This window comes from Acanthisitta chloris, unplaced genomic scaffold, assembly GCF_000695815.1.
Source record: "Acanthisitta chloris isolate BGI_N310 unplaced genomic scaffold, ASM69581v1 scaffold29411, whole genome shotgun sequence".
NCBI classification, from domain to species: domain Eukaryota; kingdom Metazoa; phylum Chordata; class Aves; order Passeriformes; family Acanthisittidae; genus Acanthisitta; species Acanthisitta chloris.
Genome location: NW_008656993.1, coordinates 1 through 13,394, shown reverse-complemented (window position 1 = coordinate 13,394; position 13,394 = coordinate 1). Strand labels below are relative to the sequence as shown.

Sequence of the window (13,394 nt, the reverse complement as noted above, 5' to 3'; positions counted from 1 at the left end):
AACTTCCTCTCCTTCAGTTTGAACCCATTTCAAGCTTTCATTAGAAGTGTCTCATCTAGTTAATCTCAGAACCATGTAACAGCCCAGGGGACTGTGAAAGATCATCTGGTCCAACCCTTGTGGGAAAGGGATCACAGATGAGATTATCTAACATCCTGTGCAACTGCATCTTGAAAACCTCCAGTGATGGGGACTCCACCACGTCTCTGAGGAGATTGCTTTAGGGCTTGATTGTTTCCACTGCCAAAAATTGCTTTCTTATATTGAGATGAAACTTCTGGTTGCAACGTGTAATTGTTGCCCTTTGTCTTCTCCATGTGGCTCATTGTGAAGAGAGAGATTAAGGTACACAACAGATGATCCATAATGCTTGTAAGACCACAGCAGTATGTTATTAGGCAAATAAACTAATAGAACTCAATTTCTTTTCCTCAGTAGACTGAAACCTGAAGGTAATACCTGAATGGTAGTAATACAAGATGTATAAAGTCACATAATACAACTCTCAATCAAGTTCCTATGATATGAGCACATCCATTAACAGCACACGGCAGGAATCATGAGTCATAAAGAATATGCATTGCATTGACCCCTAACAATAACTAGTCTGTTGTCCTAATAAATACACCTAACTAAACTGTGACACTTAAGCATGAAGATCCTCTTTTCTGCACCACAAACTCAAATCCCTAGATGGTGACTTGAGTTCATATGCTTACAGAACTTGGCAGATTGGACAGAATTGCTCACACAAAATTACCTCATGATGCAGAAGATATTAAATACATGCCGGCTTTGCACCTACTTACCAACACCATACAGCATCAGTTGAAACATTCCAGAGTGGAGATCCACAAACACATGCAGGCACTCTGATCGACCACATGGTTCCAAAATGGGAATGACGAGAGTTGGAAGAGCTGTCTCAATGAATGCTAAACAGAAATGGATGTTGTTAACTGGACACAAAATTCAAGCTTATCATATTAAAACTTAGCCCATTGTAATCACAAACCCTGTTTGTTTTTATAGAAACAAATCTTCACTTGCACATTATTACAGCTAACATAAAGAGGAAACTGAATATAAGAATTTCTCTGTGAAAACAGTGCTGGTAACAAACCAGCTGGAAGACAGATTAAATTTCAAGGAGGTTATTAATTCCTGAATATCATTTAACTCACTTCTTCACCATTCAAATCCCAGCAGTTTAAGGAAAGCCTCATCCAAAACTAGCTCCAAACAGTGAAGGATTTGCTTTCAATTCTGAACACATACAAGCTTTACAGTAGAAAAATTTTGACCCTCGAACTCAGCCTACAATGCTGTACCAGCTTCACCTATCATACTGCACTTAGAGGTATGAGCATTTCACAATTAACAATGGAGAATAATTTACAGCTAAGTTTTCTTAATTCTGAATGCATTTTTATTATCTTTCATTTAAACTAATGAGACCAAGAAACACCAAGAAAAAAATAAACCATTCCTGGGCACAAATGGAAATGAACTTGAAAAGCTTCAGCAGAAAACACATACAATTGTCATTGACATTGTAGCTCTTCAGAATGGCTTTCAGCTCCTGGAGTTTTTGATGAGATCTTGCATGGACACTGTCTATTAGAAGTTTTTCTATTGATAGGTGGTCAATCTGTAAGAAAAGAATGTACTTGAGCAAGTTCATATTTGATGTGTAGACTTCATGCATCAGTGCACTGGATCAAAGCTACTTAATAAAACAATCACTTCAGAAATAGTTTGCTTAGAACTGTGGTGAGCCAAATGAACTATTGACTTGAGCACTTGGACCATTATAAAATACAACAAGCTAACATAACACTCTGTCTATGCAGGAGGCCGGGGAAGGGTTTTGAGCTTCCTATCTACCAGAATAACCTTCCCCCAAAGACTAACTTTCCAACACAAGCCCTTAAAAATCAAGTGTTTATCCAGTCACAAGAGCTTTTCAACTCAGCAGCTGCTATGAGTTAAACTTTCCTCACTAAGAGGTGACTACAAGTTCTACAGCTCCATCCAGTTTTCAGTAGGTCAATGCAGAATAACCTGCTTAGGCAAACATATTTGTGCCACTTTTATACAGTATCTCAAACACACGGACACATGGTGTGCTATCTGCGTCACTGCAGCTCAGATCATGACTCCAACACTAGAGCAGCACTGGATATACCATAGCTGATAATTTTTTAAGCTCAGAACAAGTAGTTATAGAGGGACTCAGTGTTAACTCTGATAAATAATCTCAAAGTTACAGTGGCCTCATATCTTAATCTACAGTGTGTAGATTTGATTCAGTGAGCTTAGACTGTGCCAGCTCCAGTGAACTTCAGAGATGTTCTAAAGACCATTTTCCTGGACCTTCACTCAATTATCTCTATATTTAGTAGCTTAAATATGCTAATTTAGGCTATGGAAGTAAATTTAGTATATATTTGCTATGCGAATAGTAGCATTTCTACTCTAGAAGTAGAGTAGATGGCTACCATGCTTCATTAGGTTTCCCACATTTCTCTGGAGGTGAAACGTATGTAGCTCCTGACATTCACCACATAAAGACTTGTCTGTCAGCCCTGGCACACAAGATGGGCCGAGATGCTCAAATACAGGAGGTGAAGGCTATCATCAGTATAAAGCTCTGTAAGGCAGACGAAGAATTGGAGCTGGGGAATTTTTCCATGTGGAAAAACTGTACCATAAGCATGAAGACTACACCATTCACTCCAGTGTACTAACACTCTTCAACCCAAACGCTGTAAGAAATAATGACAGATATTCTGATAATACATCACAGACTTGCTGAGGACAGAGGACTTACAAAACCAGAACACAACTTCTCTTAGATCTCATTAACTGAGATCTAGAATTATCACCAGTGAAGCCTTATCCAAGCTGGAAGTTGACTGCAATTACTCATTCTGCATCATTTCAATAATCCCACCTTTAAGAGAGGAATTTGAACATTCCAACAGGCCACATGATATAATCTGAGTCCCAATATAAACACACCAGAATCTACAGTATGTGCTCACTAGAAATCTTAGAAACAGCTCTTTAAATAGGATCAAGATGAAACAACTGACAATGTAAGGCAATTAACTTCTTTATTTATACAACTAGATATTGCAAAGCAAACCTTTACCTTCATGGCTCTTTCCATCAGTTTGGAATCACAGGCTGGCAGTGGAGGCTCATGAGATATTTGTAAGGGTTTTGAGACATCAGTCTCATCAATCTTTATAGTGACCTTATGAACAGATGCAGTCCCTGTTTTCCTGCCAAGCACCTGTTGACTTAAAATAAAGAAAATAATTAAATCATGCAACTGGAATATCAGAATATATGTTTTTCAGCAGCTAATCCTTGATTCTGAATGATCTAGTTAAAAATAACATTGTGTCAGCTGAGCTGAAAAAAGCTTTTGCTTTAGTTTACATTTTAATGCAGAACTGTTGGTAAACTGTAACCACATGAAGAAGTTTTAGATGACTGCAAATTCAACACAATCAGAAGAACATTTGGATTGCTTTTGGAAATTTGATCTAGTGCAAACCAAGCAATATATATAGTAAAAGACTGGCAAAGAACTAATTAATACAAACTCATCTATAACTATATCCATTGCTCTCCTACACATTAATGTACAACCTCCACTTCTTTGCAAGGCAAGCAACATATTCAGGTACTCAATCACAAGAATTTAGGAGTCCCACATCAAAAAAACAGTACAATTTTGAAAGTTTATGGCTCAGGCTTGGTAAATAAAATCCCTCCTGTTTGCTAACAATCCTTTAAAGCTAACTTACTTCCAAACAGAGAGTGAGAGACATTTCCCTGCGTGGTATCTCTCCACTTGCACGAGGTCCCCCCAGCGCTCCCGGATCAGCATTAGTGTTTGGGAATGCAACACTTCCAACTGAAGGGCTAAGCAGAAGGAGTCTAATGAATGGAGTTAAGAAAACATTAGACCTCCAAGAAGTCTGTACACCACATAAACCTGTTTCTGTACACTACATAAATCCATTTGTCACACAAGTTGGACAAGATGTCTGAAAACACGCTCATGTACTAATCCAGAGATAAAGGCATATAAGCAGCATCAAATATTTCCCAAAGGGGTTTTTTGTGCTTTTTTAAACTCTTACCTAGGTCAGATTGTTAGACAAGAGGATCACAATAGCTTTGTTTTGTAGAACTTTAGCTCTCATCATCTTCTAGTGACAAGAAGAAAATCAACTCACCCTACAGTTACCACTAACCCCATCTCCCATGGTCCCCCTGAAATAACATGATTCTCCTTGTTTCTGCAGAAATTGTTTCACTTAAGACTCACTGCCGAGCAATTTCCCCTTTGGAAGTAGAAAGTCACTCACATGCTATGTCTCATACAGCTAACACACTCTCAACAACTGCACTTCACTCAGTTCTTGGTGGCAGAAACTGTCAGCTCCCAGAGCTTCCAAGTCAGTGCTGTATTCCATCTCCAAAATCAGCAGGTGCAGCCAGCTGCTGCTGCACTGACTGACCACACACCCTGCTGCCTTCAGTACCTCACCTTTACCTTTGCTGATTAAGTGTGCAAAACTAAATCTTACATGCTGGCACCTGAGAATTTTACTTCATGTCCAGACATTTCCCCCAAGCTTAATAGGGAATCCATCTCTCTTGACCTCCAGCTACTAGAAGAGCAAGGCTACATGAAACAGCTTATTCAAAAACCACTCTCAGAAGGATACGCAGACAGTTGTACATGTCCTGGAGTGGCTTTTCATCAGCAAACAGCCTGGACTGGACCAGCTGATGGATGAAGTTGATCTGCATGCTGTGAACCAAGGCTCGGCCATCTTTTGAAAATTAAAAATAAGTCACATTAGACATCAGGAAATAAGGTCCTTATAATAATTAAATAAATTAATAAATTGGGGGGGGGAAAAAAGATACAATTTCCATACCATACTTCCTAAAAAGGCAACAAAATCCTTGCTTTACTCTGAAAATTTCAGTCACTCCACTACTCTGTCACAGTACAGTATTTTTCAGGTATTAAAAGCATATAAAGCAAAGCCAAAACAGGACAAGTATATGCAACTTCATTCTCAAGTTGTGATATGCTAAAGACTCAGTATAAACAAGACTTATACAGTGTCTGTGTAAGTTTTTTTATTTACCACCAGTTTCCTTGTCTTCAACCAGAATTTCCAGCTTGAGAAGGCGCCAGGGGATGTCAGGGTCATCACCCATCACTGTCAAGGTGGCCTCAAACTCACCCTCAACTCGGAACTTCACACGGCCATTGGCTAAGGAAGACAAGAATGTTTTACTCCACTCAGTCTCCTAAGATGCCTCAAAATATCAGTGTGGTAACTCCTGACAGTCATAATGGATTACTTCCGTATCATCTCAGCAATATTATCAGTGCACCCATTTTTTAAATATGTATTTCATCACATATTTTGATGTCCTACAGAGACAGGATCCCAGACTTAATAGATGAAGCATCCTGAATGGTCTCATTTAAGATATCATTCAGCTTTGCTTGAGTACTACAGCAGTAATCTAAAATCAGCCTGCAATAATGTGTTCTTCAAAAAGTAACTGCAGTTCTTACCAACTGTAAGATTTGCCAGCTGTGGAGGGAGATCTGTAGTCACCAGTCGATGGCGAAGAATCTGGTTTAGCTGATGAAGTGTGGTTTGCTTCTCACTCTTTGTTATTGGGTCAGGAGGGATTATTTTATCCTGTTAAAATACACACAGACAAGTCTATGTATCTCAAATATGTATAATACGTTGGCAGCAGCAATGGTGAAAACTAACCAGACCAGAAGTCTGAAAACATAAATACTACAGACCATTACGTGGCAAACTTTTGTATCTTATACTCAGATTTGTTTTCTGGTTGATTGTATTTTACCCAAGACTTGACCACTGAATAAAATCACTAAATTTGGCTCAGTTAAATAAATTCAGGGCCTTGTATCAGGCTAAGCTTGTTGTTAAATACTAAGATTCAAAAGCCAGTCCTTATTTGTAGCTACAGATCTAAGCCACAGGCACTACTGTTTATATTAGTTCCCAAGATCCTGTTACTCTGCATTTTCTTTAGGAGCTGCAGTAATAGGACATATGGGTAATGGGTATAAATTGAAAGAGAGGAAATTTAGATAAGGTATTGGGAATAATTTTTTTACTGTGTGATAAGACACTGTCCCAGGTTGCCCAGGGAGGCTGTGGCTGCCCCAACCCTGGCAGTGTTCACAGCCAGGGTGGATAAAGCCTTGAGCAACCTGCTCTGGTGGGAGGTGTCCCTGCCTAGGGCAGGGGTTGGGACTAGATGATCTATAAGGTATCTTTCAATCCCTTAACATTCTATGATTCTATGATTTTTAACAGTAAGAAAAGGCACAACATTACAGAAAGCTGCTAAGTATTTCAGTACATTTCCACTCACAGGCAAAACCTCTAAGAGCAACAGATGTCAGTAGCTCCTTTCCATACTTTATTTTTCTAGGATGGTGGCTTAGCACGTGCAGACACCCAAAGAAACGAGAAAGAAGAGCAGGGAGGTTGGACCAGATGACCCACTGTGGTCCCTTCCAACCTGACTGATTCTGTGATACTATGCTCATCCTAGAGCAGAACCAGTTTAAATTGAGGAAATGCTTTACTGGGAAAGCACAACCTGTTCCAATAGGAAATGTTCTGTGTGAGAAACTGACACTACAGAGACTTGGCACTAGGCCTGTATTAAGCGACATTCCATTTGTACATAGACAATTGACAAGTTTCACTGTTTCATTCATAGTTTCACTGAGAAGCACTCGATGCTGTGCAGGGCCTCCCTCACCCCCTGACAGTGTTCTTTACCCTGATGCAGGTGGGCAGCCGTGGGTATGATCCAGTTGTCAGCACATCAATAGCGTATGGGATAGCAAAACTAGGCAGACGAGCATGAACCAAAGCATCTCTAGCCAGCGATGCCAGACGGTCAGCTGTGTCCACAAACAGGATGGCCTGCTGGTCTAAAAAACTTGATATCATCTGGAAAGGACAAGGAAGGGGAAAAAAAGAAGTTATGTGTTCAAAAACCACACAAATCAATGCCCTTTTATATTCAGTTCATCTAGTGCAGGTGACGGAGGTGATGTGTTTTGTCACTTCCAGTTCAGAAAGCTACTTTTACAAAACAAAGAAAGAAGGAACATTCTGGCCACTCTTACATTCATATGCAAGGACACTTTAAATCCACATTCCTGAAGCTGTGGGGGATCTGCACAGCCTCACAGCTCTTTATCTGCTGATTGCTACTGGAATGCAACCATACTTGTTTGTAATCACCAGGGGCTTGTTTTTTGTGCAACATTCTGGACTTTATTCTTATTTAACACTGAGCAGGATGAAAATGACAACAGCAACTAACACACTGAGATCACTATATTCCCCGTCTCCGTTAGCTCACCATACAATTTCTAAATAGGAAGAAATTGGTTGTAATTGAATATTCATTTGCCTGTGAAATAGCCTTTTAAAAAATTCTGCGGTAGAAAGAAGTCAGGGTGTACCAAAATCACTTCGAGGCTGTTTCATACCAAACTCCATTGCTAACTTACCGCACATTTTTCCACCTTTCCAGCATTATTAGCCCATTTGACTAAGGCTAACAAACGAACAAACAGCTGACGAGTGCGACTGGCAAACTGCACTATTTCTATTTTCCTGGAAAAGAAACAAATGTGCATTAGGCCAGTGCACAAATACACAACAAAGCTGCAATTTACCTGTGTGCCAATACGGAAAAAAGCTATTCTAATTGTGCTAATGGAGGCATCAGTAATATGTGTCTTTTTTGATTAGAGCTTCAGGAAAAGGAAGTTCACTGTTGTGAATGCCTAAATGCTACCAACACATATAGATTCTAACCAATCAGGACTGTCTGGGGAAACAAAAAAACCCAAACACATTCATAGGAATTAATCACTGATTTTAAGAGAAACAATTCCACAGCAAACTCAACTATATTATTTTTATACCTTTTACAGGATTTCCCCAAGGCTTATGATTAACATACCCAAGAGTTACAGGACCCGACAGTGACATTACACAGACATTCACTAAAAATAAATCAATCAATCAGATTCTAAACAAAACATCACTAGTCATTTTAAGACATTTTTTACACAGTGTGTTCCAATGTGCTACCACTTAGCCAGGGAATAAGGTGGTGGTGGGGAAGGCCACAAAAAACCAAACCCTTTAACTCTCCTCTCCATTTCTGCCTTGCAAAGAAATTGACATAAGAAATTACTGTCAATACACCATTCTCTCTTTGTAAGAGATAGTCCAAATGAAGGAGTGTATGTTTGCATGTCTGGAGAGTTACTTTTTGTAAAAGAGAATGTAATGGGAGCACAGGCAGATTCTCACCCTTCATTACAGGTCTGCATTGTGGATGCATTAGACAAGACATCCAGACCTACACTGCAGATCTGTAATGCTGTACACACTGAAATAACATTTCATCTACTGTTTACAGAGGTTTTCTTCCTGTCTACATGTCCAATTTACTAATTTCACCATGGTTTTCTACTTATTCTGAAAAAAACCAAATCTAAGTTGTTTTCCTGATATGGTTTTCTACAGTAACAAAAGCATTTGGACAAAACGAACATTAAACAGTGCAAAAGAGATTGGTCTTTAGCAAACAGAAGTTGCACCACCTTCTGATCCCAACCTGTAAAACACATTCATAATATAGGCAGAGCCTGTTTCTGCTGAAAGTGCTGCTGTAATGAGGTTTAACTCCTTTGTGCAGTAAGTAAAGCATAATCTGCCTGCAGCAGATGAACATGTAGGCCAGAAGCACAACCAATACCATCTGGTCCTGTTTCTTCTATTACATACCATTAACCTCATCCAAGAACTTGAGCATTAAGCCAAAAATTTCTGTGTTCTAGAGCATATGCTTTGGAATGGCATTCAGCCTGACACTAAGCTTTCAAGTGGTGGACAAGCCACTATTATATGTACTGCTCTAACAGTAACCACACCATGGAAACAAGATGTTGAGAATTTTGAACGATTCAGAAAAACCTTATCAGATTTGACACAGTGAGATGACTACATCTATACTACGGCCACAAACTAAACTAGTGAAAAACTAGTTAGACATTAGGAAAAGTAAGAAACACACTGTGAGGTGGTCAAAGACTGAAGCAGGTTGTTGAGAAAGGCTGCAGGATTTCCATCCCTGAAAATAGTTAAAACCCATCTGGACAAGACTCTGAGGAATCTGAACCAACTCTGAAACTGTCTTTTACTTCAAGCAGAGGGATGGACTAGGCATCTCCAAAGTACTATTCCAACCAAAATTATTATCCATGTCCATGAAAGGAGTAAAATAACAGTCATTTTGTCATTAGAGAAGACCAGAACTCAACGTTTCACAAAAATTAAGTGTGTAATTGCAGTGGTGGTGAAGTCAGAAATAACATGTTCAAAACAACAGTTCTGAATGATTTTTTATGTCTTGTGTAGGTGAGTCCTTGCTGCAAGTTTGAGAAGTAACAGTTTTGTTCACTAAGCACTGCAAAACCAATGGCAAAACTGCCTGGCTCTGGGAAAACTTCTATTTTTATTTACAGTGTCTGTGGAAATACTTTAACAATATTCCTCAAATACCTCTGAGCAGGATCTGTTCATTCAGAAATGCTAACGTAAGATTTACCTTCCATTTCCCCACAAGGGAAGACAGAGCCTTACAAAGTCATTATAATCCAAGTTCCAGCTAAATCCCATACAACCACTATTGAATTTAGATAAAAGTTTCCCACATATTACACTTCACTGAGGGAGGAAAAGAAAAAGCTAAAGAATATGAGCAAAAACCAGTCTCTGTTATCAAGAAGCAAAGCCCTGGATTTCCCCCAGAATTCAGCACTATTCATTTCACACCACAGCACTAATCCTTTGGTAATCCAACCACTTTATTGTTGCAAGAGTTTTTTATTCCTATAATTGATACCTAATAAGTGGCATAATTTCTCATCAGTTTCTCCTATCACAGCATCTTTTAGCCAAATACTGTAGCAATGAACTTAAATTTTATATGAACTTTATATTAAAGGATAAAACCATCACATTTTTATCAAAGGATATATGCCATGTCACCACACCAGGCTCTAGCCTCAGGAAAGAGAGCCTGAAGCCCAACTACTGCAGCCAATAGAGCTCTCAGAGCTGGAAAACCATGGGCAATTAAGCTGCATTCCTTACAGATTTCCTCCAAGAGCTGGAAAGCCATATTACCAAGAGAAGTTGTAAGTCAAAGCTAACAAGGATGTCAACATTTAATTTCAAGACAATTCCAATTGTAGGACATTCTTTGCAACCACTGAAGGACATCTTATTTTCTTTTATTTGTAATCCATTAGGACTTCAGTTGTTGCTCCAGACCTGTGTGCCCAACAAAGCAGATTCCAGTTTACTGGAATGCCAAACATCCAGAAAGGAGAAGCTCCCAAACCAGTACAAGGAAGCTCTGGACCTCAAGAGAATTTAATTTCCTTAGTAAAAACTATGATAGTCAAAAATCAATCAAACAAAACCCAATTAAACCCACATTGTTTCTCTTCATAAAGGGGCACAAGGAATCATTCCAGATTATGACTCCCTGAAAATGGGATTAATTCCACAACATGCTATGAAGAGTTTTGGAAGATGTGAGATAACAATTAATTATCATCCTCGTATACAGAATTTTTTATTAACATTCTTAGGTATATCATAGCTGCTCTATGTCTCTAATGAAAGGTAGGTCAATTAACAACACAAAGAAAGAATCTTCTGACAACTTCCACAAAAATTATTCCAAGAAACAAAAAAAGAAGTGCATGTTTCTCATCTTGGCAGGGGAGGCTATTCTGGTCTCTTACATTTGTCCTCTAATAATCTTCACATTTCAAACCCACTTAGAACAGGAGCAGAATACAGAGGTCATGGTAAGACAGATCAGATAACATGGAAAAACACAGCAAAGAGGGTTTTATCTTGTTTTCATTGTTGAACTGCTTCTTCTTAACAAAACATTTATTATCACACTAACTAGAACCTATTTAAGTTCTCCAGTTCCCTATCACATCAGCTTTACTGTCACTTCATTGCTTCAAGACTAGTGAAGGAAAAATGCCCTTAACAGAGTTCACCTCCTATAACACAGCAAAAAAGCCCAAACAACTATCAAACCAAACACCAACAAAGCCCAATATTGTCACTGATGCTGAGAAAACCCTTGAAGCTATACAGAGGCAGCAAGACAGACATGGCTTATTTTCTTGCATAAAATCAAAAAATAGGAGAAAAATATTTTACTTAAGCAGTTCTATCTTAACATCCTAAATAAAGTTTTGTATTTTAATACACATTACAGATTCTCTTATCATAACTCACCTTTCCATATCAGTCTTTCTTGGTAACCTGTATGAAAGAGGGGGAAAAGAGGCATATTATATAATGCTCTATTACATTTCAGCCAACCAGAAATTTTGTTAGTAGCTTTCAAGCACAAGAAGAACTTCTACACACCTATAAAGCATATAATAAACAGCACCACAGGTCACCTGTCACTACTTTGTAGCAGGTAAGCTGGAACTGGTCAAAGTAATTAAAGAGCTCGATGATGGGTGCTGAAACCCCCACATTTCTGCCAATCCTACCACTGCCTGTGCTTTGTAATTGCTGACTCTTGCCAAGCATCCATGACTAGAGGTGATCAATTCAGAGCAGCAATCCAAGAACATCTGCAGCAGCTGTTACAATTGGCTGTTTCCTGACCTGCCTGGAATGAGTTTCTCATCCCTTTATACTCAGTCTAAAAGTGGGGAAAGGCCACACTCCAGAACTTTAACAACAGCCTGTGTGCCAGATACCACTGCAGAGAGGGCCCTGTACTTCTCTAATGTTTTACAGTCATCACAGGCATTTAATTTTAAAAGGTTTTTTATTTTATTTTATTCTAGAACTAAGCTGGTGCTGGTAAAAGAATAAGACACCATTTTATTGGAGGGAAGGAGAATATTGTCCAGTTGGGCCAAATCCATACTTTATGGGGAAAATACAGGGAAAAATCTCACTGCTCTAGGAGGGAACATCTCATAGCTTATAAACTGCTTTAATACACTCAGGGCCACAAACACTGCCTATGTGCTGTTCACACCACCCATTTTACTTTGTACCTTAATTACACAGTTAAGCCAAAAGGACCTGCTCTACACCTTAAAAAGGGATATAAAACATGACACCATGTTCTCCTACAAGAACACACAGTGTCAACGACTCTACACACACCACAAACACACAGGAAAGATTTCTTGACTGACATTTTGGAGATTCTTCCAAAGCAAACTAAAACTCTAAAATTCCTCATCCTTTCCAGAGTTTGAACACTCTTCATCTCAAGTCAGGCAAATCTCTCTTTGGACACTACCAGACATGGCACTGTACAAGAACTACATCTAATTTTTCCCCCTTGTTCTGTATGTCACTTCCTAAAACACAGAGCTTCCCCACAAGAACCTCTAAGCTTAAAAAAAGTAAAAGGGAAACAGGTTTATTCAAAGTCCAAATGCTTTCAGGAAAAGTTTTTCTTGGCCCAAAAACATTCCTTTGTTTTGCCACTTCAAACACAGCAACATCAGCACAGCAGATCATGAAGAACATGTAAATAGCTTGTTTCCCCCAAATAACCAAACAGTATTTTTAAGAGCACAGAGGAAGGCAGGCGTTACAGCATCTGAAAATACCTCAGTCTCACACATTTCAGGTATTTTGGTGTCAATACAAACACGATAGTTGGGTTTTTGGCAGTAACTTGGGGACAAACATTTACCCAGCCAATCTGCAGCTGCTCTCACTCCTTAATAATTTTCTTTTTTTGTGATAGACTTTGTTAGGAGCTGCAGTGACAGGACAAGGGGTAATGGGTATAAATTGAAAAAGAGGAAATTTAGGCTAGATCTTAGGAAGAAGCTTTTTCCTGTGAGGGTGGTGAGACCCTGTCCCAGGTTGCCCAGGGAGGCTGTTGGGCCTGCCCCAACCCTGGCAGTTCACAGCCAGGTTGGATGAGCCTTGAGCAACCTGCTCTGGGGGGAGGTGTAACCCAGGGCAGGGGGTTGAGATTAGACAATCTCTAAGGTCCATCCCAACCCCTAAAATTCTATGATTCTATGATCTCTCGGCATCTACGGCTGTGCCCCTGCACACAGCCCCACGCAGACACCACCCTACACTCATTCCTCCAGAGTGGGAGAACGGGAAAGCCCAACCACCTCCCCGCACCCCGTGCCCGGCTGCGCTCGGACACAGCTCCTGGCGAACCCTCCGCAC

At 39.5% G+C, this 13,394-nt stretch overlaps 1 protein-coding gene across 1 annotated transcript in view; it reads right to left on the bottom strand.

Moving 5' to 3' along the window:
- The window catches only part of MED14 (mediator complex subunit 14), a gene marked incomplete at its 5' end in the record, with an annotated part of 29,999 nt that extends 18,513 nt beyond the window's left edge, over positions 1 to 11,486 (bottom strand). Inside the window, 10 exons of the mRNA XM_009084559.1 lie at positions 810 to 935; positions 1,540 to 1,651; positions 3,158 to 3,308; positions 3,822 to 3,954; positions 4,752 to 4,859; positions 5,184 to 5,312; positions 5,624 to 5,753; positions 6,882 to 7,055; positions 7,625 to 7,730; positions 11,460 to 11,486. Coding sequence (XP_009082807.1) covers positions 810 to 935; positions 1,540 to 1,651; positions 3,158 to 3,308; positions 3,822 to 3,954; positions 4,752 to 4,859; positions 5,184 to 5,312; positions 5,624 to 5,753; positions 6,882 to 7,055; positions 7,625 to 7,730; positions 11,460 to 11,486 — 1,196 coding nt within the window. The remainder of the gene's footprint in view (positions 1 to 809; positions 936 to 1,539; positions 1,652 to 3,157; positions 3,309 to 3,821; positions 3,955 to 4,751; positions 4,860 to 5,183; positions 5,313 to 5,623; positions 5,754 to 6,881; positions 7,056 to 7,624; positions 7,731 to 11,459) is intronic.
- Positions 11,487 to 13,394: the final 1,908 nt, after the last annotated feature.